Source organism: Aegilops tauschii, chromosome 1 (assembly GCF_002575655.3).
Source record: "Aegilops tauschii subsp. strangulata cultivar AL8/78 chromosome 1, Aet v6.0, whole genome shotgun sequence".
NCBI classification, from domain to species: Eukaryota; Viridiplantae; Streptophyta; class Magnoliopsida; order Poales; family Poaceae; genus Aegilops; species Aegilops tauschii.
In genome coordinates, this window is record NC_053035.3 from 351,407,854 (window position 1) to 351,434,436 (window position 26,583).

The 26,583-nt window shown below is 44.0% G+C and overlaps 1 protein-coding gene across 1 annotated transcript; it reads right to left on the minus strand.

Moving 5' to 3' along the window:
• Positions 1 to 22,210: 22,210 nt before the first annotated feature.
• LOC109736714 (B3 domain-containing protein Os03g0212300-like) lies at positions 22,211 to 22,819 on the minus strand. The gene is made up of 3 exons (XM_020295923.1): positions 22,715 to 22,819; positions 22,349 to 22,628; positions 22,211 to 22,269 (listed from the first exon to the last, which is right to left on the minus strand). The coding sequence occupies exons 1-3, from the start codon at positions 22,817 to 22,819 to the stop codon at positions 22,211 to 22,213; spliced, it is 444 nt and encodes a 147-aa protein (XP_020151512.1).
• Positions 22,820 to 26,583: the final 3,764 nt, after the last annotated feature.

Below are 26,583 nucleotides of genomic sequence, written 5' to 3' on the forward strand. Positions count from 1 at the left end.
CAATTGCATTCATAGACTTGCTTGGCCATTGCAATGAGAAGCTAAAACATGATTATTGCCGGTTTAAGATTCACAGTGAACAGCTATAAAGCGGTACAAGGATGTAAGCATATTGTTAAACCGGGGTTTGTTATTCGTAAACCGGAGTCTGACAATGGAGACAGTACAATGACGAATGCATTGGCGGTTCAACAGGGGACTAATGGTACCTACCGGATTATCATTTTTCTATGAGATTAAACCGCCAATTCTGGAATATAAGGTACAGATCTAAAGTACTTAAGTGAGGGAAAAACAAGTTTTGCAGATTATGTGATAAATTTCAGATCTGCGGTATGACAGAAACTAGAAAAAATTCAGACCTAATTTCAAGTGCATAAACAGTTTGGTAAGTTCAGATGAGTTCTGTGTAAAGGAGAAGATCTAATAAGGAAAAGAGGACTATGGCTATGGCCGCATAAAAAGTATCAGATCCAGCTAGTCGTTTGTGCTAACGAGAGGAACAGGGAAGAACAGTGCCAAGAACTTTGAAGAACTATGACGAACACTGAACCCTAATGGCAGATTTGGAATAAGGAGAAGAGGAGCTTACTGGTACTGAGGAAGCAGCGGAGGATCGTCGCGTGTCTCTGGTATGGTCAATTTAATGCAGCAGTCGTTGTTGAGGCAGAGGCGAAGGACGACAGCGGTGGTAGAGCTCGAAGGTCGGTCGGCACGAGGAAGAAGACAACGCGAAGAGGCACGAGGGGGAAAAGTGAAAGGGACCCCTCGGCCTATTTATAAGGTGAATGGATAAAGGCAGGTGCGAGAATCGAGGAGCCCGAAAAATGGGATATATGACAGCTCTGTTGCCTCGATTGTCAGAGGCCCATTAATGAAGGTGGGTTATACATAGTTTTTATTAATAGATGACGTCATGGCGATTTATCATGGTCCTGGAAGGTGACGTCACAGCGGTTTACAAGACTATGTGAAGGTGCTGAAGAAGAAATTTTCTTAAGTATTGAGAATTGACATGAACCAGTTCAAATCAATCTAGGGCCTAATGTTGGGGATATTACCACTGGGCGTAAACCGGCCAGGAGAGGCCGGGTTAACCCCATAGTAGTTCACTATATCTGAAGCCCATGAAGACAAAGACGGTGACGCTTTATGAAGGCCTAGGGCCCAAACCCGGTTTAAGGCCTGTAGACATAAACCGGCATTGATATGTAAACTTGTGTTGTAAGATAGAAAGAGCAGAGACCGAGCCGGACACATTTATGAGCTGGCCTCGGGATTCTGTAAACCGACGGGCGTCAACCCATGTATATAAGGGGACGACCCGGTGGCGGTTTAAGACAACAGACAACAACTCGAGACTCAGGCAAAGCGTAATCGCTCCCTGGTCATCGAAACCCTAGAAATTCCACAACAACTGGATTAGGCTTTTACCTTCACTGCAAGGGGCTGAACCAGTATAAACTCTCTGCGTCCCTTGTCCGCTTTAACCCCTTTAAGCTAACCCGTAGCGATGGCTCCACGACTAAGTCCTTTCCCTAGGACATCTGCCGTGACAAAACCACGACACTGATGATGAACCACCAAGGGACGCTCCAGTGCGGCCTTGTGAATGGCCTTCAGAGGACTTCATGGATCAAGCAGGAATCAAGGAAGAATTTAACGCATATGTGTGTAACGCTGATCTTGTGAGCTTCGAGGCAGATAAGTGCCGTTAGTACCACTATCTCACTAGTTCCTTTGTGAGGAGGTTTGAATTTTCATCTTCACGAAATTCTCAAACTGTCCTGTTTGATCTTTATGAAAATTCTTATACTATGGACTTAGAGGATTTTACCACAGCTTGCAAACTTCCACAATGGGGTAGTACTAGTGAACCTCACAAATCTGAATTTAGAGATTTTCTTGCTAGTATAACTGTGGGGGAATCTAGAGACATAGCACAAGCTACCATAGGGAGCATTCATTTTCCTGCTATACATTATTTTGCTCTCTTCTTAGGTAGGTGCATAAATGGTAAGGATGAAGCATGTCACATGTGTGTCCCTGACCTCAGTATACTCAGGAGTGTTGTGTTAGGAGATAAACATTATAATTTGGGAGCCATTGTTGCACGTAGGTTGCATCATAATAGATTTAATGGATATTTCTTTGGTGGAATTTATGCAACCCGTATAGCTAATTTTCTTGGTGTAACCATACGTGAGGATGGTATTGAGTTGCCTCGTGCTTATTTAGATTATGAGGCTATGGTTCGTCGTCATTTTGTTGAGAGGAACAATCAGTTCCTCCAGTACCAACTAATCTTTGACAGACGACGCACCAATCACGTCGCTCTCCCTGCTTCTACTTTCTTTGACTTTCAGGCAAAAGGGAGATATTTTATAAACAGAGAGGAGGCGCAAGAGTATAAGAGGAGGGCTGAGATAGCTCGCCTCCAACCTGCAGCCCACGATGCAATGACTGCTGCATCTCAGTACGACCCCAACTATAACTTTAGATATCCGCCAGGCCATCCGTGGCAATAAACCAACTTAGGCCAAAAGCCTAAGCTTGGGGGAGTATGTATCTCTCACCGACATTACATTTATGTTCACACACTCATTGCTAGACGTTGGTGCTCATACTCTTTCACTGTAATATCCATGCTAGTTTATTTTTCTTTTTTATGATTTCTTCTTGTGTGTTTGATAAACCTTAAGAAAAACAAAAAAAATAGTTGTAGCTTTTAGCTAGTTTACTTTTCATGTTGTAGTAGTAATAATTAAAAAGAAAACCCAAAAAGATTTCATGTTCTTCTTTTGCTTGTTGGGAGCTTTCCCGTGTAAATAGTTTCATTTCTTTTCTTTTCTTTGGGGGTCGCTAGGAGAAGACCATGATTAAATTGTCGAAGTGGCTCTTATATGCATTGATGTTGATTTAACCAAGAGCCCATATTGCCTTGTCCTCTCCTGTTTATTGAATGCTTGCAGATTCCAGCTTAGTCCAATGCACATGCACTATTATTATTATACACATCGTTCGGTCATGCAAGTGAAAGGCAATTATGACGATATATGATGAATTGATTGAGACGGGAGAAGCTGGTATGAACTCAACCTCTCTTGTTTTTGTAAATATGATTAGTTCATCGTTCCTGATTCAACCTATTATGAATAAACATGTTTGCAATGACAATTAGAGATTATAGTTACTTATGTCATGCTTAATTAGCTAGGAGTTTATAATTGTTTACCTTGCGTGCCAACATGCTATTAAAATGGTTGTGATGTGGTATGATGGGGTGGTATCCTCCTTTGAATGATTTAAGTGACTTGACTTGGCACATGTTCACACATGTAGTTGAAACAAATCAACATAGCCTTCACGATATTTATGTTCATGGTGGATTATATCCTACTCATTCTTGCACTCAATGTTTATTAATTTTAATGCATGTTCATGACTGTTGTCGCTCTCTAGTTGGTCGCTTCCCAGTCTTTTGCTAGCCTTCACTTGTACTAAGCGGGAATACAGCTTGTGCATCCAATCCCTTAAACCCCAAAGTTATTCCATATGAGTCCACTATACCTTAATACAGCTTGTACTATGCGGTATCTACCTGCCGTTCCAAGTAAATTTGTATGTGCCAAACTCCAAACCTTCAAATGAAATTCTGTTTTGTATGCTCGAATAGCTCATGTATCAACTAGGGTTGTCCGTATCTTCCATGTTAGGCGGGGTATTCTCAAGAGGAGTGGACTCCGCTCCTCACTCGCGAGAAAATGGCTGGTCACCGGGATGCCCAGTCCCATGCTTTATGCAAATCAAATCAAAATAATTGCAAACAAAACTCCCCCGGGACTGTTGCTAGTTGGAGGCACTCGTTGTTTCGATCAAGCCATGGATTGATGCTTGTTGGTGGAGGGGGAGTAAAAACTTTACCATTCTGTTTGGGAACCGCCTATAATGTGTGTAGCATGGAAGATATCGCCATCTCTTGGTTGTTATGTTGACAATGAAAGTATGCCGCTCAAAATATTATTTATCTCTATTTCAAAACCGAGCTCTGGCACCTCTACAAATCCCTTCTTCCCTCTGCGAAGGGCCTATCTATTTACTTTTATGTTGAGTCATCACCCTCTTATTAAAAAGCACCAGCTGGAAAGCACCGTTGTCATTTGCATTCATTACTGTTAATTTATATTGGGTATGACTATGATTGGATCTCTTTTACCATGAATTACAAAGTTTAGTCAGTCCTTGATCTTTAAAGGTGCTCTGCATTTATGTTTTGCGGTCTCAGAAAGGGCTAGCGAGATACCATCTTGTTATATCATATCATGATTGTTTTGAGAAAGTGTTGTCATCCGAGATTTATTGTTATTGCTCGCTAGTTGGTTATGCCATTGATATGAGTAAACATGAGACCTAAGAGTTATTGTGCATATGGTTAGTTCACAATCCTTGCTGAAAACTTGAATGCTGGCTTTACATATTTACAACAACAAGAGCAAACGGAGTTTGTAAAAGTTTTTCTTTATCACTTTCAGTTTATCAACTGAATTGCTTGAGGACAAGCAAAGGTTTAAGCTTGAAGGAGTTGATACGTCTCTGTCGTATCTACTTTTCCAAACACTTTTGCCCTTGTTTTGGACTCTAACTTGCATGATTAGAATGGAACTAACCCGGACTGACGCTGTTTTCAGCAGAATTGCCATGGTGTTATTTATGTGCAGAAACAAAAGTTCTCGGAATGACCTAAAACTCCACGGAGATTATTTTTGGAAATAATAAAAAATATTGGCGAAAGAATCAAGGCCAGGGGGCCCACACCCTGGGCACGAGGGTGGGGGCGCGCCCTACCACCCTGGGCGCGACCCCCTGCCTCGTGGGCCCCCTGGAGCTCCACCGACCTCAACTCCAACTCCATATATTCGTGTTCGGGGAGAAAAAAATCAGAGAGAAAGATTCATCACGTTTTATGATAGGGAGCCGCCACCAAGCCCTAAACTCTCTCAGGAGGGCTGATCTGGAGTCCGTTCGGGGCTCCAGAGAGGGGAATCCGTCGCCATCGCCATCATCAACCATCCTCCATCACCAATTTCATGATGCTCACCGCCGTGCGTGAGTAATTCCATCGTAGGCTTGCTGGACGGTGATGGGTTGGATGAGATTTATCATGTAATCGAGTTAGATTTGTTAGGGTTTGATCCCTAATATCCACTATGTTCTGAGATTGATGTTGCTATGACTTTGCTATGCTTAATGCTTGTCACTAGGGCCCGAGTGCCATGATTTCAGATCTGAACCTATTATGTTTTCATGAATATATGTGAGTTCTTGATCCTATCTTGCAAGTCTATAGTCACCTACTATGTGTTATGATCCGGCAACCCCGAAGTGACAATAATCGGGATCACTCCCGGTGATGACCGTAGTTTGAGGACTTCATGTATTCACTATGTGTTAATGCTTTGGTCCGGTACTCTATTAAAAGGAGGCCTTAATATCCCTTAGTTTCCGCTAGGACCCCGCTGCCACGGGAGGGTAGGACAAAAGATGGCATGCAAGTTCTTTTCCATAAGCATGTATGACTATATTCGGAATACATGCCTACATTACATTGATGAATTGGAGCTAGTTCTGTGTCACCCTATGTTATGACTGTTACATGATGAACTACATCCGACATAATTCTCCATCACCGATCCAATGCCTACGAGCTTTTCACATATTGTTCTTTGCTTATTTACTTTTCCGTTGCTACTGTTACAATCACTACAAACCAAAAAATATTACTTTTGCTACCGTTACTATCATACTACTTTGCTACTAAATACTTTGCTGCAGATATTAAGTTATCCAGGTGTGGTTGAATTGACAACTTAGCTGCTAATACTTGAGAATATTCTTTGGCTCCCCTTGTGTCGAATCAATAAATTTGGGTTGAATACTCTACCCTCGAAACTGTTGCGATCCCCTATACTTGTGGGTTATCACTTAGGCGAAGCCCTGCGCGGATCACATCACCATTGCCGTCACCACGCCGTCGTGCTGATGAGACTCTCCCTCGACCCTCTGCTGGATCAAGAGTTCAAGGGACGTCATCGAGCTGAACGTGTTATAGGATCGAAAGTATGTCTAGAGGGGGGGGGTGATTAGACTACTTGACCAAATAAAAATCTAGCCTTTTCCCAATATTAATTCTTGGCAGATTCTAGCAACTTAGCACAAGTCAAGCAATCAACCTACACATGCAATTCTAAGAGTATAGATCAGATGTAAATCATTGCATATGAAGGTAAATGGGAGGAGTTTGGAGGGAGCAAACGCAATGTAGACACGGAGATTTTTGGCGTGGTTCCGATAGGTGGTGCTATCGTACATCCACGTTGATGGAGACTTCAACCCATGAGGGTAATGGCTGCGCGGGTCCACGGAGGGCTCCACCCACGAAGGGCCACGAAGAAGCAACCTTGTCTATCCCACCATGGCCATTTCCCATGAAGGACTTTCCTCACTTGTGTAGATCTTCACGAAGTAGGTGATCTCCTTGCCCTTAGAAACTCCTAGGTTCAACTCCACAATCTTGACGGAGGCTCCCAAGTGACACCTAACCAATCTAGGAGACACCACTCTCCAAAAGGTAATAGATGGTGTGTTGATGATGAAATCCTTGCTCTTGTGCTTCAAATGATAGTCTTACCAACACTAACCTCTCTCACACAGATTTGGATATGGTGGAAAGAAGATTTGAGTGGAAAGCAACTTGGAAAGGATAGAGATCAAGATTCTTGTGGTTGGATTGGAATGTCTTGGTCTCAACACATGAATAGGTGGTTCTTTCTCGGAAAATTAATGCTAGAAGTGTAGGCGCGTTCTGAGGGCTCTCTTCAGAAATGGAGGAAGGGTGGAGGGGTATATATAGCCTCCACACAAAATCTAACTGTTACACACAATTCACCAAACTCGGTGAGACAGAATAATGAAACTCGGTCAGACCGATTCAGTTCAAAATGTGAATGTTAGGATTTTTAGTGGGACCGATGCGTTAGGGTTAGGGCATAACATGATCTCGGTGAGACCGAAAGGCAAACAGAGAGTTGGTCGGGCAAACTCGGTGGGACTGATCGCTCATTTCGGTGAGACCGAAACGTTACAAAAAGGAAACAAAGAGTTTGCATTGCGAACTCGGTGGGACCGATCGCTCATCTCAGTTAGACCGAAACGTTACGAAAAGGAAACAGAGTTTGCAATCCCATCTCGGTGAGATCGAGATCCCTATCGGTGAGACCGAACTGATTAGGGTTTCTGGCTATGGCTATGTCAGATGAACTCGGTGGCGCGGGATAGATCAAATCGGTGGGGCCGAGTTTGACTTTAGGTTTAGGACAAATGTGGAAATGATAAAGTGGTTGAGGCCTTTTGGAGCATATCACTAAGCATTTTGAGCAACCAAGCCATTAAGCAACACCTCATCCCCTTTTAATAGTATTGGCTTTTCCTATGGACTCAATGTGATCTTGGATCACTAAAAAGAAAATGTAGAGTCTTGAGCTTTTGCCAATATGTGTCCTTAGCATTTTGAGGGGTCCAAATTCCTAGTCCATGCCATGCCAATCATTGAACTTTCTGAAAAGATTATCTTGGAAGAATATTAGTTCAATGAGCTATATGTTGTTAAGAATTACAGAAACCACCCAGGGATTAGTTGCACTTTCAATCTCCCCCTTTTGGTAATTGATGACAACATGTAGATCAAAGCTTCGACAAATGATAATAAGAATGAAATACATCGTCGCTTTGAGAAGTATGTGATAAGCAAGAGCTCCCCCTAAATTTGTGCATTATTTGAAATTTGCTTTTGAATGCAAATGCACAATCGATTAGGATCATGGGTTACTCTTCCATGTCACATACATCTTGGTGGAGCGCTCAAAATGATAGAATATTAAATTTGCACTCATCACCAAGACAAGATGTGAATGATCATACATGAGAGATAGAGAATATCATCATCCAAGCACAAGCATTAAGGTATGATATGATCAAGCACATGACCATACAAGTATCTCACATTCACATAGATAAAGTATCAAGCAAACAAGCAAGCAAATAAGTAGCAAGAGATAGAAAAAAGAAGCAAAGCTCTTCTCTCGAGGCCTATGATCTATACACTTTCTCCCCCTTTGGCAACAAGTTACCAAAAAGCTTGAAAATGCATAGTGCTATGCGGCTCTCTAAGCTTGATCTTCGGGAGGTGGCGTGGATAGGAGTCCGGCAACAAAGGCATCTGAAGAGGTTGTAGGCGCTAGTGGAGTTGCAACTGGAGGGGCAACTGAGGCTGTGGCTGCAGGAGCTGAAGTTGTAGCTCTAGTGTCTGTCACTGGCACTGCTGCAGACCTCTGCCTTCTGGGCACCCTTTGATAAGCATCAGTAGTGGTCTTGTCACTCCTATCCTCACGATCCTTGAGCCTCTACTGATGTAGGATCTAAAGCATCCATAACAACTGTGTTGTCCTCACGATCAGGTCTCAAGGGAAGGTGCTCTTTATCCAACAAATACATGCATTTTCCCATCTTGGAGTTGATGAGCATCTGAATGTGTGGAGCATACCCACATGATCCCTTTTGGTCTGTTGTAGTTCTCTTGATAGTTTCAACTATCAAGCTCATCACTTTGAACTTATGTGGCACATCAAATAGTTGAAGCAAGTTGATGGAGTGGCTTCTGATCATCCTGTGATCTCTTGATTTGAGCAATAGGGTGTGCCTCAATATGGTGTTTATGGTGGCCAGTCCAGACAATAGATAATACACTGAGCCTAGCTTATGTGTCTCCAAGTCCTTGTCAGGTATTTCCTTGTACATGTTGGTCATGGAGTTGTGATCTTTCTTGCGCTTGGCATAGACAGCAATGTCATCCTCATGCTCTTCAGGGGCATTGATAAGCTTGGCCCACTCAGCAATAGTAGACTGGTACCTTGTACCTTCAGTCATCCATACAATTCTCCCATCTGGGTAGAAGTGAGCCATTGAATAAAACTGCATGATAAGCTCATCATTCCATTTGGTCAATTTCTGACCCACAAATTTGTCAACTCCATTGAGTCTGAAGCTCTCATGCACTCCAGGGAAATGATCTTCGTTGCTATCAATGTACTTCCAATCTACCCATTTCATGTCACACACAATGGGCTTCTTATCCAAGAGCATAGTCTCATAAAACTCTTGCTATTCCTTTGTGTGAAATCTGTAGTCCACAATAGTTCTCCTTCTTGCAGCATAAGGGTCTGATTGTCTCCACAATCTGAGACCTGCATCCTTCTCTCCTTCATGTTTTCAGCCACTGGATGATTATCATCATGATCAGGAATTTTTGGCTTTAATTTTCTGAGCACTTGGGCTTCTTCTTCTTCTTCTTCTTGTTCCATTTCAGGCACTGGGGCCTTGTTCTTCTCAGCAGCTGGTATATTTCTGGTGGATCTCTTGGGTGCAGACTTCGAAACTTGAGGTGTAGCTTTGGGGGCAGGCTTGGGCTTTGATGGAGCAGCCCCAGATTTGATGGCATCCCCCATCAGCTTTTGTGTCTTTGATGCTGGTGCAGCATCCTCTTCTTCCTCTTCCTCTTCCTCCTCTGATTGGATCATCATTGAAGGCTTTCCAATAACTCTAGCCATAGTCTTTTTGACCCTTTCTTTCCTTTTCTTTCCCTCACCAGCAATCTCTTCTTCATTTGATTTGGTGGCTTCAAGAGTTGAGGCTCTGGCCTTAGACATTGGCACTCTCTTGGCAGGAGCTTTCTTGTGCAGACCAGGTTTGGTTGAAGCTACAGTGCCAAATTCTTTCTTGATAACTTTCTTCTTAGAGTTGACCTCCTCCTCAATAGTAACATAATCTTCATCCTCAGAATCTGAGTTCCTTTTCCTCCTCTGCCTAGTAGCAACCTTAGGCAAGTTGCTAGGAGTACTTTTGCTTCCATCATCATAACTGTCAGAGGGACTAGTGCCCTCACTCATGTTGACTTGTTCTGGCTATCACTTTGATCTGACATTGCTGACACTGCAAGCTGTCCCCGTGAATAGATATAGTTGAGATAGAGTGGATGAGCATCACAAAGTGCAGAGATTTTGCAAAACAATTGAGTCAAAAACTTAGTTTTAGTTTTCTGCAGAAAGCATTTCGGAGCTACCGATTTGTTAATCTCGGTGACACCGAAGCAATATTAGAGTCTAAACTAGTGACATCGATCAGACCGAGACACTATTTGGTGACTCCGAGATTGCTAGGGTTTCACTGAGAATAGAACTCGATCACACCGATTCATAAGTTTCGGTTAGTCTGAAAATTACAAGTGCATGGCCTACGCCAAATTGGTGAGACCGATTTATACAACTCGGTCGGTCCGAGATGAGTTCGGTGGAAACCTAACCCTAAATTTTGGATCAAACCTAATCTAAAGGAAGTTTTTGCTGGATAGGATAATCTCAAACTTGGCAAGAATCATGGCATTGTCTTCGTGCTAAGAATCGGAGTGAGAAAGCACAAAGGATCGAACTCATACCCTAACTTGGTGATGAGCTCGCTACGGTGACAATGGCGGCGAAGATTTCCATTGACGGTGGCGGAGACCATCGGCAGGAGGTCGCTGGCGATGAGGAGACGATTCGGAGACCTGAGTCAGCAGAGCAGGATATGCGTGGGCGAAAGGTTTCGGAGGAATTTCAAAATTTTGACCCATGGGTATATATATCCTGACCCTCTCGGCGTGACCGAGCGGAACAACTCGGTGGCACCGAGATGCAAAATCACAAGCGGTTACTGCAACTCGGTGTTACCGAACTGTTCGAATCGGTTGCACCGAGATTGAAAACCTAGATCAACTCAATGAACTCGGTATGACCGAAAGGGATGAATCGGTCAGACCGAAATGCATAGAGAGGTTTTGGAATTTTAAGTGTATGACGAATCGATGGCTCTGAGTGCTCCTCACCTAGAGGGTTTGAATCTGACTTGATCAAACTTTGTGATGTAGCATGAATAGAGTTTGATACGAGAAAAGCATAGATAGTTAGAGGGAGTTATTGGGCATTCTTGTCCATCCATTTGGCAAAAAAATACCAAACAATCAAAGCAACAAATGGATGTCCTCGAATGAGAAAAATATGCAATCAACATGCTCACACAATAAAATGGCAAATGAAATATGTGGCAAAGCATGCATAAACACTCTAGCTTCTATCAAGCAATTAGCGATGACTAGGTCATCTATATATGAGTATATTGACTTAGGAGTCAAATGAGAACATTTGATCATAGGTCATACTCATTGTTTAAGCACAAGTGGGTTTACCACTTTTTCATAAAGCATTGTTGTGTTCACACCATTAGGGTTGCTTTAGCTCAATTCTTAGAGTAAAGCTCCCCCTAGATGTGATATCCCCCTAAGAGGGATGAACTAACCTTGGGTTTTGTCGATGATGACTTCATGTAGATGTTGAAGATGTGGATGCTCAAAGTTGATGTACATCATTTGGAGCAATCCATTGGAGTGAGTTGCACTTTCAATACCTACATGGGTTAGTCCCACAAGGAACAAACAAGGATATCCATAGACATAGAGTGAAGTACACACAAGATGATGTCCGTGAAAGCATTATGTTACCTTGTCCCTTGACTTACCAACAAGAGGGTTTGTGACTCCTTGAACTAGTGCAAGATGTGGGACTTGTTTGCACTTGTCCTTGCCAAAATGAATATGAGTGAAGTATGTTGGCGGAGTCACCCTCAAGAACACTCTAGTTCTTCTTCTTCGGGATCCACATCATCTTGATGGGAATCCTTGGGGTTGTAGTCGTACTTGATGAAGAAGAACTTGATGTACACTTGGGAACCCACTTGACCAAGGCCTTTGGAGCTTCTTCAAATGCATCAATCTCCTCTTGAAGCTTGTCCTTGCCTTTTAGCTTGTGGTCTTGTGGTGGAAGATCATCTTGAGCTTGTGTCCCCTCGAAGGAAGTAGGATCATACTTTTCTTATTGAGGAACAAACTTTGTCTTGGGGTATTGATCTTCTTCCCACTCAACTCCATTGGCATTGAACTTTCGTTCAAAACCAACACCTTCATTCTTCCGGTGCCTTCCTTGCTTGTGTACAATTTCCTCAAATTGTTTACTCCCGGCAAGGCTCTTGTAAACACCTTTCTCTATAATTCCCTTCAATAAGATATTTTCTTGCTCAAGTGTAACTTGGCTAAGAGAATCATTAGTGGAATCAAAAGAGCTACTAGAAGCAACAATATTGGATTTAGCATGATTATTGTTACTACTAGAAGAAGAATCTTTCTTACTCTTGTTGCTAGATTTTACTTGTGGCATGTAAGTAGACAAGAGTAAATGCTTGGCAATGTAAGAAGAACTTTTCTTATGAAGATCACCATTGATCGCTTTTAAGAACCCATGCTCTTACACTAGGTTGAGCTTTTCAAAGCGTAGCTTCTCATGAGTCTTTAAAAGCTCTCGATGATCTTCTAAGGTAGTTTCATGAGCTAACCGAAGAGTGTTTAGTTCTCTAGTTAGACGCTCAATCTCCTTATTATCATTGTCATTCATTTTATCTTGATTAGCATGATTAATAGCAAGTTCATCATAGTTTTCATCACTAGAGTTGTCAACAAGTAAATCATCATCACCTAGCAAATCATCTTCATCACTATTGAAATCAACATACTCTCGGTGTGATACCTTTGGTCCTTTAGCCATGAAGCATCTTCCAATTCCTTCATTCGGTGAGTCAAATATGTCATAGGAGTTGGTTGTCACAAGTGCTAGACCGGCAACACCTTCATCTTGAGTATATTCTGAGTCGGAGTGACAACTTCTCTCGGAGTGGTGGTCGGAGTCGGAACCGGATACCCATTCACCAACATGAGCTTGATGTCTTCGTTTTGTGTAGCTCCTTGATGACTTGTCCTTCCTTTCCGAATCCTTGCTTCTGCGAGAGGTTCTTCGTTCATAGCGATCATCTCTACTTCTTCTCTCTCTTGGAGGTGATTCTTCTCGTTTGCTTGTCCTTTTAGGTGAGTCTTCTCTTCTTTTGTAGGAAGCCGTACATTCATTGGAATAGTGTCTAGGTCTTCCACAATTGTAGCAATTACGCTCACGACTAGAAGATCTTTTGTCATTATAGGACCTTGACTTGGAACTCCTTTCCTTGCTTCTACTCTTGTAGAACTTGTTGAAGTTCTTCACCATTAAGCTCAATTCCTCATTGAAGGCATGTTTCTCACTTGATGATGTAGGAGCATCACATGAGGCTTTGTAAGCACCACTAGACTTGTTGTGAACCTCTTCTTTATCCTTGAGTGACATCTCATGAGCAATAATTCTACCAATGACTTCCATTGGCTTGCGATCTTTGTAATTTGGCATCATTTGGATCAATGTGCACACGGTATCATATTTTCCATGCAAGGCTCTTAGGATCTTCTTGATGATGAATCTGTCGGTCATCTCTTCACTTCCTAAGCCGGCAATCTCATTTGTGATGAGAGCAAGCCTAGAGTACATTTCAGCGACACCTTCACCATCCTTCATTTTGAACTTATCAAGTTGACTTTAAAGCACATCCAATTTGGATTCCTTGACGGATTCGGTACCTTCGTGCATATCAATCAAAGTATCCCAAATTTCCTTTGCATTCTCAAGACGTCCGATTTTGTTGAATTCTTCGGGGCACAATCCATTGAAGAGGATATCACAAGCTTGAGCGTTGTATTGCAGCATTTTCAACTCTTCCGCAGTTGCTTCATGATTTGGTTCTCTCCCATCGAAGAATTCACCTTGCAAACCAGTACACACAATAGCCCAAACGGCAGGGTTATGTCCAAGAATATGCATTTTCATATTATGCTTCCAACTAGCAAAATTAGTACCATCAAAGTAAGGACCTCTACTGTGGTAATTTCCCTTGCTAGACGCCATACTCTCCTAGGTTGTGAAACAAAGGCTATGATCACCAAAGCTATGGAAATCAAGGAAAATGGAGACCAAAGCTCGGATACTACTTGTAGGATCAAAAGTATGTCTAGAGGGGGGTGATTAGACTACTAGACCAAATAAAAATCTAGCCTTTTCCCAATTTTAAGTCTTGGCAGATTTTAGCAACTTAGCACAAGTCAAGCAATCAACCTACACATGCAATTCTAAGAGTATAGCAGCGGAATGTAAATCATTGCATATGAAGGTAAAGGGGAGGAGTTTGGAGGGAGCAAACGCAATGTAGACACGGAGATTTTTGGCGTGGTTCCGATAGGTGGTGCTATCGTACATCCACGTTGATGGAGACTTCAACCCACAAAGGGTAACGGCTGCGCGAGTCCATGAAGGGTCCATGAAGAAGCAACCTTGTCTATCCCACCATGGCCGTCGCCCACGAAGGACTTGCCTCACTTGGGTAAATCTTCACAAAGTAGGTGATCTCCTTGCCCTTACAAAATCCTTGGTTCAACTCCACAATCTTGACGGAGGCTCCCAAGTGACACCTAACCAATCTAGGAGACACCACTCTCCAAAAGGTAATAGATGGTGTGTTGATGATGAACTCCTTGCTCTTGTGCTTCGAATGATAGTCTCCCCACCACTCAACTCTCTCACACAGATTTGGATATGGTGGAAAGAAGATTTGAGTGGAAAGCAACTTGGGAAGGCTAGAGATCAAGATTCTTGTGGTGGGATTGGAATGTCTTGGTCTCAACACATGAGTAGGTGGTTCTCTCTCAGAAATTGAATGATGGAAGTGTAGGCGCGCTCTGATGGCTCTCTTCACAAATGGAGGAAGGGTGGAGGGGTATATATAGCCTCCACACAAAATCTAAGCTTTACACACAATTCACCAAACTCGGTGAGACCAAATAATGAAACTCGGTCCGGCCGATTCAGTTCAAAATGTGAACGTTAGGATTTTCGGTGGGACCGACATGATCAACTCGGTGGGACCGATGCGTTAGGGTTAGGGCAAAACTTGATCTCGGGGAGACCGGTCACATGAACTGGTGAGACCGATTTCAGTAAAAGGCAAACAGAGAGTTGGTCAGGCAAACTCGGTGGGACCAATCGCTCATTTCGGTGAGACCGAAATGTTACGAAAAGGAAACAAAGAGTTCGCATTGCGAACTCAGTGGAACCAATCGCTCATCCCGGTAAGACCGAAACGTTATGAAAAGGAAACAGAGAGTTTGCAATCCCATCTCGGTGAGACCGAGATCCCTATCGGTGAGACCGAACTGATTAGGGTTTCTGGCTATGGCTATGTCAGATGAACTCGGTGGCGCGGGATAGATCAAATCGGTGGGGCCGAGTTTGACTTTAGGTTTAGGACATATGTGGAAATGAGAAAGTGGTTGAGGCCTTTTGGAGCATATCACTAAGCATTTTGAGCAAGCAAGCCATTAAGCAACACCTCATCCCCTTTTAATAGTATTGGCTTTTCCTATGGACTCAATGTGATCTTGGATCACTAAAAAGAAAATGTAGAGTCTTGAGCTTTTGCCAATATGTGCCCTTAGCATTTTGAGGGGTCCACATTCCTAGTCCATGCCATGCCAATCATTGAACTTTCTGAAAAGATTATCTTGGAAGAATATTAGTTCAATGAGCTATATGTTGTTAAGAATTACCAAAACCACCCAGGGATTAGTTGCACTTTCAATCTCCCCCTTTTGGTAATTGATGACAACATGTAGATCAAAGCTTCGACAAATGATAATAAGAATGAAATACATCGTCGCTTTGAGAAGTATGTGATAAGCAAGAGCTCCCCCTAAATTTGTGCATTATTTTAAATTTGCTTTTGAATGCAAATGCACAATCGATTAGGATCATGGGTTACTCTTCCATGTCACATACATCTTGGTGGAGCGCTCAAAATGATAGAATATGAAATTTCACTTATCGCCAAGATAAGATGTGAATGATCATACATGAGAGATAGAGAATATCATCATCCAAGCACAAGCATTAAGGTATGATATGATCAAGCACATGACCATACAACTATCTCACATTCACATAGATAAAGTTTCAAGCAAACAAGCAAGCAAATAAGTAGCAAGAGATAGCAAAAAGAAGCAAAGCTCTTCTCTCGAAGCCTATGATCTATACACTTTCTCCCCCTTTGGCAACAAGTTACCAAAAAACTTGAAAATGCATAGTGCTATGCGGCTCTCTAAGCTTGATCTTCGGGAGGTGGCGTGGAGAGGAGTCCGGCAACAAAGGCATCTGAAGAGGTTGTAGGCGCTGGTGGAGTTGCAACTAAAGGGGCAACTAAGGTTGTGGCTGCAGGAGCTGAAATTGTAGCTCTAGTGTCTGTCACTGGCACTGCTGCAGACCTCTACCTTCTGGGCACCCTTTGATAAGCATCAGTAGTGGTCTTGTCACTCCTATCCTCACGATCCTTGAGCCTCTACTGATGTAGGATCTAAAGCATCCATAACAATTGTGTTGTCCTCACGATCAGATCTCAAGGGAAGGTGCTCTTTATCCAACAGATACATGCCTTTGCCCATCTTGGAGTTGATGAGCATCTGAATGTGTGGAGCATACCCACATGATCCCTTTTGGTCTGCTCCAGTTCCCTTGATAGTTTCAACTATCAAGCTCATCACTTTGAACTTCCGTGGCACATCAAACAGTTGAAGCAAGTTGATGGAGTGGCTTCTGATCATCCTGTGATCTCCTGATTTGGGCCGAGTTTAACTTTAGGTTTAGGACATATGTGGAAATGAGAAAGTGGTTGAGGGATTTTGGAGCATATCACTAAGCATTTCGAGCAAGCAAGCAAGCCATTAAGCAACACCTCATCCCCTTTTAATAGTATTGGCTTTTCCTATGGACTCAGTGTGATCTTGGATCACTAAAAAGAAAATGTAGAGTCCTAAGCTTTTGCCAATACGTGTCCTTAGAATTTTGAGGGGTCCACATTCCTAGTCCATGCCATGCCAATCATTGAACTTTCTGAAAACTTTATCTTGAAAGAATATTAGTTCAATGAGCTATATGTTGTTAAGAATTACCAAAACCACCCACGGATTAGTTGCACTTTCACGTGTGCTGAAGTCGGAGGTGTCGTACGTTCGGTACTAGATCGGTTGGACCATGAAGACGTTCGACTAAATCAACCGCGTTAACATAACGTTTCTGCTTTCGGTCTACGAGGGTACTTGGACACACTCTCCCCCTCTCGTTGCTATGCATCTCCTAGATAGATCTTGCGTGATTTTAGGATTTTTTTTGAAATTGCATGCTATGTTCCCCAACAAACCGATCAAGCACCGAACGTACGGCACCTCCGAGTTCTGCACACGTTCAGCTCGATGACGTCCCTCGAACTCTTGATCCAGCAAAGTGTCGAGGGAGAGTTTCGTCAGCACGACGGCGTGGTGACGATAATGGTGAAGTTATCCGCGCAGGGCTTCACCTAAGCACTACGTGAATATGCCGGGAGGCGTAAACTTTGGAGGGGGCGCCGCACACAGCTTGGAACAATTGTGTGTCAAGGAGGCGCCCCCTCCCACGTATATAAAGGAGGGAGAGGGGAGGAGGCCGGCCAGGGCGCGCCCCAAGTGGGGGGGTCCTACTAGGACTCCAAGTCCAATTCGGACCCCCCTTTCCTTTTCCGGAGAAGGAAAGGGGGGTCGCGCCCCCTCCCCTTGTCCAATTCGGACTCCCCATGGGGGTGGACGCGCGCCACCCCCTTGTGGGCTGCCTTGCCTCTCCCCTATGGCCCATGTGGCCCATTACTTCCCTGGGGGGTTCTGGTAACCTCCCGGTACTCCGATAAGTATTCGAAACGCTTCGGAACCATTCCGATGTCCAAATACTATCGTCCAATATATCAATCTTTACCTCTTGACCATTTCGAGACTCCTCGTCATGTCCATGATCTAATCTGGGATTCCGAACAATCTTCGGTCACCAAAACACATAACTCATAATAAAAATCGTCATCGAACGTTAAGCTTGCGGACCCTACGGGTTCGAGAACTATGTAGACATGACCGAGACACCTCTCCGGTCAATAACCAAGAGAGAAACCTGGATGCTCATATTGGCTCTCACATATTCTACAAAGATCTTTATCGGTCGAACCGTTATGACGACATACGTTATTCCCTTCGTCATCGGTATGTTACTTGCCCGAGATTCGGTCGTCGGTATACTTATACCTAGTTCAATCTCATTACCGGCAAGTCACCTTACTCGTTCCGTAATGCATCATCCCGCAACTAACTCATTAGTCACATTGCTTGCAAGGCTTATCATGATGTGCATTACCGAGAGGGCCTAGAGATACCTCTCCGATACTCGAAGTGACAATTCCTAATCTCGATCTATACCAACCCAACAAAAAACCTTCGGAGATACCTGTAGAGCATCTTTATAATCACCCATTTACATTGTGACGTTTGATAGCACACAAGGTATTCATCTGGTATTTGGGAGTTTCATAATCTCATAGTCAAAGGAACATGTATAAGCCATGAAGAAAGCAATAGAAATAAAACTTAACGATCACTATGCTAAGCTAACGGATGGGTCTTGTCGATCACATCATTGTCCTAATGATGTGATCCCATTTATCAAATGACAACACATGTCTATGGTTAGGAAACTTAACCATCTTTGATTAGCGAGCTAGTCTAGTAGAGGCTTACTAGGGACACTGGTTTGTCTATGTATCCACACATGTATTAAGTTTCCGGTTAATACAATTCTAGCATGAATAATAGATATTTATCATGATATAAGGAAATATAAATAACAACTTTATTATTGCCTCTAGGGCATATTTCCTTCACCAATGACTTATTGTAAATAATACATACCGATGTATGCGGTCCAATGAGTGTTAAGGCACGCGGCAGGTATCGTTATTTTCTGACCTTCACAGATGATTTGAGTAGGTATGGGTATATCTACTTAATAAACCACAGCCTGAAACATTTGAAAAGTTCAACGAATTTCAAAGTGATGTGAAGAATCGTCGTAACAAGAAAATAAAGTTTCTACGATCTGATCGTGGAGGCGAATATTTGAGTTACGAGTTTGGCCTTCATTTAAAACAATGTGGAATTGTTTCACAACTCACGCCACCTAGAACACCACAGCGTAATGTTGTGTCCGAACATTGTAACCGTACTTTATTGGATATGGTGCATTCTATGATGTCTCTTACCGATTTACCACTATCGTTTTGGGGTTATGCATTAGAGACAACTGCATTCACATTAAATAGGGCACCATCTAAATCCGTTGAGACGACACGGTATGAACTGTGGTTTGGCAAGAAACCTAAGATGTCGTTTCTTAAAGTTTCAGGATGTGATTCTTATGTCAAAAGTCTTCAGCCAGATAAGCTCGACTCCAAATCGGAGAAGTGTGTCTTCATAGGATACCCTAAAGAAACTATTGGGTACACCTTCTACCACAGATCCGTAGGCAAGATCTTTGTTGCTAAGAATGGGTCCTTTCTAGAGAAGGAGTTTCTCTCGAAAGAAGTGAATGGGAGGAAAGTAGAACTTGATGAGGTAATTGTACCTTTGGAAAGTAGCACATCAGAGAAATCCGTTCCTGTGATGCCTACACCAACTAGGGAGGAAGCTAATGATGATGATCATGAAACTTCAGATCAAGTTACTACTGGACCTCGTAGGTCGAACAGAGCACATTCCGCACCAGAGTGGTATGGTAATCCTGTCCTGGAAGTCATGTTACTAGACCATGGCGAACCTACGAACTATGAAGAAACTATGGTAAGCCCAGATTCCGATAAATGGCTTGAGGCCATGAAATCTGAGATAGGATCCATGTATGAGAACAAAGTATGGACTTTGGTGGACTTGCCCGATGGTCGGCAAGCCATTGAGAATAAATGTATCTTCAAGAAGAAGACTGACGCTGATGGTTATGTCACCGTCTACAAAGCTCGACTTGTCACAAAAGGTTTTTGACAAGTTCAAGGGGTTGACTACGATGAGACCTTCTCACCCGTAGCGATGCTTAAGTCAGTCCGAATCATGTTAGCTATTGGCACATTTTATGATTATGAAATTTGGCAAATGGACGTCAAAACTGCATTCCTAAATGGATTTCTTAAAGAAGAGTTGTATATGATGCAACCAGAAGGTTTTGTCAATCCTAAAGGTGCTAACAAAGTGTGCAAGCTCCAGCGATCCATCTATGGACTGGTGCAAGCATATCGGAGTTGGAATATACGCTTTGATGAGGTGATGAAAGCATATGGCACTACAGGAATCAGGAACTTTGCCGTCCACCATGGCGGACGGCAAAGGCATGCCTGGCGGACGGCAAAGGCCTTTGCCGTCCGTCAGCACACGGCAACAGGTCCGGCAGAATAGGCTACAACGAAGGGCTCTTTGTCGTCTGCTGGCGGACGGCAAAGATGAAATGGTCTTTGCCGTCCGCCAACAGACGACAAAGGTCCTGGACGGCACACGTGGCAGCTTAGGGGCATTAGGGGGTTAATGGTGTGCTTTGTCGTCTGCCAACGGACGACAAAGTAACCAAATAGGCCAGCCCCCAGGTTGCACAGGTAGCTGCCACATGGCAGCTTTGCCGTCCGCTGACTGATGGCAAAGCTCTTTGCCATCTGCCAGCAGTCGGCAAAGAGCCTGTATGGCCCCTGTTTTTTCTGTTTTTTCTTAAATTCATTCAACTTGAACACAAAAGTTTCAACACACAAATTTCACAGCAGACATATCCAACACACAAGTTTCATCATATATACATACATAACCAACACATAGTTCCATCCATACATATTACAATAGTTTCACATTGTTCATCCAACACCTATCCATCCATCCATATAAGAAGTTCCATCCATGCAAGTTCATCGATACAAAATAAAAGCAGAAAGGGAAAGAAGCACTCCATCCATGCAAGCTTCCGTGAAGTAAATGAAATCTGCAAAATGGGAAACAAGAAAGTTAGAAGAAGAAGACTAGAAGAAGAAGAAGAAGAAGAAAATGAAGAAGAAGAAGAAGAAGACTAGAAGAAGTAAGCATACTTAGGTAAACTGGAGCTAACCTAGCTAATTATGCCATTTTTGATATAAAGCAGCTAAGTATAGGTCTTCATTGAGCTAACCTAGGTAACTAAGCATATTAGAGCTAACTTAGGTCATTTTGGAGAAGAAGAAGAAGAAGACTAGAAGAAGAAGAAGAAGAAGAAGAAGAACACTAGAAGAAGAAGAAGGTTTTAACCCTTTTCCTTCTCATTCTTCTTTTATTCTTTCTTTTTCTTCTTCTATTCTTTCTTTTTCTCCTCTTCCTTGTTTTTCTTCATCTTATTCCTTATTTGTGTCATTTTAGAGCTTACATACGTAATTATGCCATTTTTAGCTAACTAAGCTTATTAGGTCAATTTGGAGGAAAATAAGGTAAGTATAGGTCATTTTGTGCTAACATAAGTAATTATGCCATTTTTGAGCTAACATAGGTCAAATGGATCATTTTGGAGCTAACCTAGCTAAAATGGATCATATTGGAGATAACCTAGGTAAACGTGGTCATTTTGGAGCTAACCTAGGTAAAATGGATCATATTGGAGCTAACATAGGTTAAATGGGTCATTTTGGAGCTAACTTAACTAATTATGCCATTTTTGAGTTAACTAAGCATAATTATGCCATTTTTACACAATTAAGCCAAGTGTATGTCATTATTGAGCAAACCTAGGTAACTAAGCATATTAGAGATAACTTAGCATATTAGAGCTAACTTAGGTCATTTCAGAGGAAACAAAGCTAAGTATAGATCATTTTGGAGATCTGACAAACCTGGCATAGTTCACTCCTCCTTCTCCTTCTCCTTCATCATCCTGATGCGCTTAGAGCGGCGAGGCAGTGGGATGTAGTCTTCTACCACAATTGGCATGGTCATGTCACTAGGTTGTGGGATCGCCGGTGCCACCACCATCACGAGGTCATTGTCAGGCACCACCACCATCGCGAGGCCATCTTCAGGCAGCACTATCGCTAGGTCATCCTCATCCACCACCATGTCTTGCCCATCGTCAGCCACCACCATCGCTAGGTCATCCTCAGCCACCACCATCTCTTGCCCATCGTTAGCTAGCACCTCCTCATCCCCACTCTGCTCCTCTTCTTCCCCACTCCATTCTGGATCATCCTCGCTGCTGCTTTCGCTCTAGCCAAACTCGATGCTGCTAGTGTTGTAGCCAGAGTCACTGCCGCTGCTCCGATTGCCTGACCAAATGCAACAAAGTTTTTTTAACAATCAGTGTGAGACAAAGCCAAATGGAGAGGAAGAAGAGGCAGAGCGTACTGGCATCATCATCGTCCTGGTAGCGCATGCGGCATATAGTCGTGATGAACACCTTCACGGTGAGCATGGCATCGCCGTCGTACCTGAAGACAAGGAAGTACCCATGCCTCAGGTCGTAGGCATGGACGAACTGCTCCCAGCCACGACACAGGTACATGTGGTCCTTCCTGATCACCACCTCCACATCCCAATGCCTACGAAGCCCGGTGCCGGCCTGTCGCAGCATCACATGCTTTGGCCGATGGCCGTCCAGCATCTCCATAAAAGTGTCAGGCAGCCTCTGCAACGTGGGTCAAGGAGTTATGTAGCAAACAACATAGTTATGATAAAGATATGGGTGAAGGGGATATCTCTCCTTTTATATACCTGCCTCTTGGAGGAATTCTCAAGTATGATCGTGAAGAACTCGAAACCTTCCAACTCGTACTCCACAGTGGCAGAGCGTAGCCTGCGGTGGCGGCCTCCACCCATCTCTGATAATCAACAACATCAACAACACTTAATTAATTCAGTAGATTAGTTGGCAATGGCAATTGGCACCCTTCAAAACTAGGGATTTTTTAGACATAAAAGAAAACTGAAAATGTTGAAAAACATAGCATAGTAGTCTAAAAAACACAACCAAAATTAATTAAGTGTTCTGAAATCAATAAAACAACAACTTATAAGAAATAACACTACCATATAAAACCCTAAAAAAGAAGTTGAAAACCTAGGCTAATGATTAGACTAGAACCTCTTTGTTCTGCTTAATGAAATTATACATCTAGTAGTGTATAATGTATGTACAAGAGCATGGATCTAATCGGGTCTCGACTATTGAATATTTGGTCATCCTATGGTGGTGATGATCACATTTTGAGGCCTATAATGTGGAAGAGGATGGATTGAGGAGGCTGTTCAACAACGATTGCAGTTTAGAGCATGTTTTGTGATTCATGTTTCATATGCTAGTATAAGTAGCCCTGTTGCACTAGAGTAGTTTGGTCTTGCATTTCTTGATTAGCACTTGGGATGTTTCATATGTGTTTCCATCATCATTCACAATCAGCCCGTGTTGTGTTGTGTCGTCTTGTTATCCTAGTGGGTGGTTCCCCCATTAGCACGCCACTTCTATCCATACTTTTCTAGACAAAATCAGAAGCGGATTCATCACACACAAATCCTCTTTACATGATGTTACTAGTATAAAAGGAAGAGGGAGATCGAATTCTTTGGACCAAATTATCTGGCTTGCGAGGGACTGACTCATCACTATATTATTAGAGAGCTGGGCTCATCAGTGTTTAACTACCAAAGAGTAGTCGTTCAGTTCATTTTATCAAAAAAAGTAGTTAAGTTTATGGCCGTGCTAAGCTGTGGAGGCGGCTGGCTCATTACAATGATTGATTGGTCGATTGAGGAAGGGATAATATGAAGATGCTAGAGACAGCTAGCAGGACGAGCTCCGGAACTGACCACTCTGTCCGTGTCTACCAACTAATAATAACACGAACAAAAAGGCCACTGCTTTCTTTCTGCCTTCATAATACAACAATTCAATTCAGATAAATTAAGCCTACACATTATTAGCCCTATCTTATCATGTATCTAAACTACTAGTACCTGCTAATTAACAACCACCGACTAAACCATTCAATACCGCAAGGTCTGCCACTCCATGACATGCCATGACATGACAGGTGAGGTGAGATGACACACCAAGGGCACTAGTAAACAAGACACAAACATTTCATTAGACTAATCAAGAGAAGTAACACTAAGCACTGTCACCAGGCCACTAATCAAGAAACCAAACCTCTCTCAATCATCATCATCATCATCATCCACTAATCAACAATGGGCAGCAAAAAATAAACCAAGGAAAAAACATTATCATCACACGCACAACACACCGTGCAGAGAAGAACAGACAACCATGATTGGCCCCCTCTATAAGAGGCACTCCAAAACCGAGCCGGAGCACGCCATTTGCCGAAGACCTCGCGCCGCTCCTAAACCTAAACCTAAACCTAAACAGAGAGAGAGAGAAGAGGGAGGGAAGAGGGAGGGGTGGCGCACCTCAGTGTTGGGGAAGGCCGAGGTCGGGGGAGGGGCCAGGCCGGGGGGTCGACGATGACGGCGTCAGGGTCTGGTGCGGCGTCGGAGGGGGCGGAGCTTGGTGCGGCGGTGGTCAACAACGGGACTCGGGTAGCGAGGTAGAGGCGACGGCGTCGGAGAGGCGAGGAAAAGGCCTCGGGCGGCGACGCGCGGGGGCGGAGCTCGGGGCAGCGGGGGCGGAGGGTCAGGGCGCCGGCGGTGGCGGGGGGTCGGGGCGGGGGCGGCGGCGCGGGTGAGGTGAGGGCTGGGAGAGAGAGGGGGCAGGGTGAGGTGAGGTAGGGCACGTGGGGTGGGGCCGGGGGGAAACGGCCGTTAAAAGGGCAGTTTCTTTGCTGTCCGCTGGCTGACGGCAAAGAAGATTTGCCGTCCGCTAGCGGACGGCAAACAAACTGGCCGTTAGGTCGTTCTTACAGTCCGTCACCCACCATCTTTGTCGTCTGCTAGCCGACGACAAAGATTCTATGCCGTCACCTCACGGACGGCAAAGAGAAGGCTGATGACAAACACCTTCTTTGTCGTCTGCTCTTTCTTTGCCGTCAGCTTTATTTAAGCTAATGGCAAAGAACTTCTTTGCCGTCAGCTAGCCGACGGCAAAGAGATGTGTTGGGGATATGACTATTGGGTATGACCCGCCCAGGAGGGGCCGGGTTATCCCAATGACGGTTCATCAAGACGAAGCCCATGAACATGTTGAAGATGGCGGTTCATGAAGGAGACTTGTTAAAAGGCCCAAAGGCCGAAGGCGGCTTAAAGCCCATAAAGTGTAAACCGCCATATATGTCTAACTTGTATTATAAGGCAAGTGTAATTAGTTACCAGGCCAGACACGTTTATGAGCCGGCCGGGACTCTGTAAGCCGTAGGGCGTCAACCTGTGTATATAAAGGGACAACCCGGCGGTAGTTTAGGGCAAGAAACAATGGGTAGAAAGCTAGGTCAAGCGTAATCGCTCCCTGGTAATCGAGACATAAGCAATACCACCTCAAACTGGATTAGGCCTTTACCTTCACCGCAAGGGGCCGAACCAGTATAAACTCCCTGTGTCCTTTGTCCCGTTTAACCCCTTTAAGCTAACCAAGTTGCGATGGCTCCACGACTAAGTCCTCACACTAGGACATCTGCCGTGATAATTCCACGAAAGTTGGCGCCCACCGTGGGGCCAGCGCACGGTGTTTTCGAGTTCTTAAAGGGCAGCTTCGAAGGGATCAAGGGATATGCTGTGGGCCGGATGACCAAGAGTCGTCGCGGCAAGCTCTACATCGACGATGCAGGCTGGGGCCCTGAGGCCGGCTCAATTGAGTATGGGTACTGGGTCCCCTTCGGTGGAATCCACGTCTTCATCGGCAAGATCGGCGAACCGGGCCCTGAGCCGGACACCTGCACCGACATCATCAAGACGGCTCAGCGTGCACGACCCGCCCGAGTTCAACCTACTATGAAGCATGCCTTCGTGGGATTCATCCATGGGGCGGAATCTTAGGATAGATCTGTATCTGGTGGTGAGACGGTTATCTATTTTCATGGTGAGTCGTCCACTGGGGAGACCAAGTCGTTGTATCAACTGCAAGACGGCCGGCTTGGGGGCTATTCCGATGGTGACAGTATTCCAGACCCCTATGAGCCGCTGAACCAGGTTGCGATCTTCATGGCCGGTACACAGCCAGTACAGAACTCTTCGACTTCGGCAGCAATGATCTCCGGGTCAGCAACGGCAACGGCTGCCAGGGCAGGAGGCCCTGTGTGCCCGCCGGCTCACGTCTTGACCGATTTGTTGGACAGTCTGACAGCATTGTTAACGGCGGAGGTTAACCCGGCAGATCAAGTCCAGCATAACGCGGAGGTCGCAAAATTGCGTGACGAGATAACACATGCCAAGGAGGAGCTGAACGCAGAGAACGCCAGGATGGCCATGGAGCGGGCTGCTTTGGATGCTCAGGCGCAACGGATTCAGTCAGAATCTTTCCGGCTCATGATGGATCAAAACGCTTCAAACGAAGTCATGAAGAGGAGGCATCAGACTCGTCTACCTTCAGTATACACTACAAAAAAATACACTTCCGTGATGATATGTGTTTGTCACAGTAGGTCGCGTTTTTTGTCATGCATGTACATCCATGACGATTTTATGGCAGAATA

Coding starts and splice junctions, on each gene's coding strand:
- LOC109736714 (XM_020295923.1), bottom strand. CDS start 22,819: ATGGGTGGAGGCCGCCACCGCAGGCTACGCTCTGCCACTGTGGAGTAC. Junction 22,629..22,714: donor AGAATTCCTCCAAGAGGCAG/GTATATAAAAGG, acceptor CCCACGTTGCAG/AGGCTGCCTGACACTTTTAT. Junction 22,270..22,348: donor CCAGGACGATGATGATGCCA/GTACGCTCTGCC, acceptor GCATTTGGTCAG/GCAATCGGAGCAGCGGCAGT.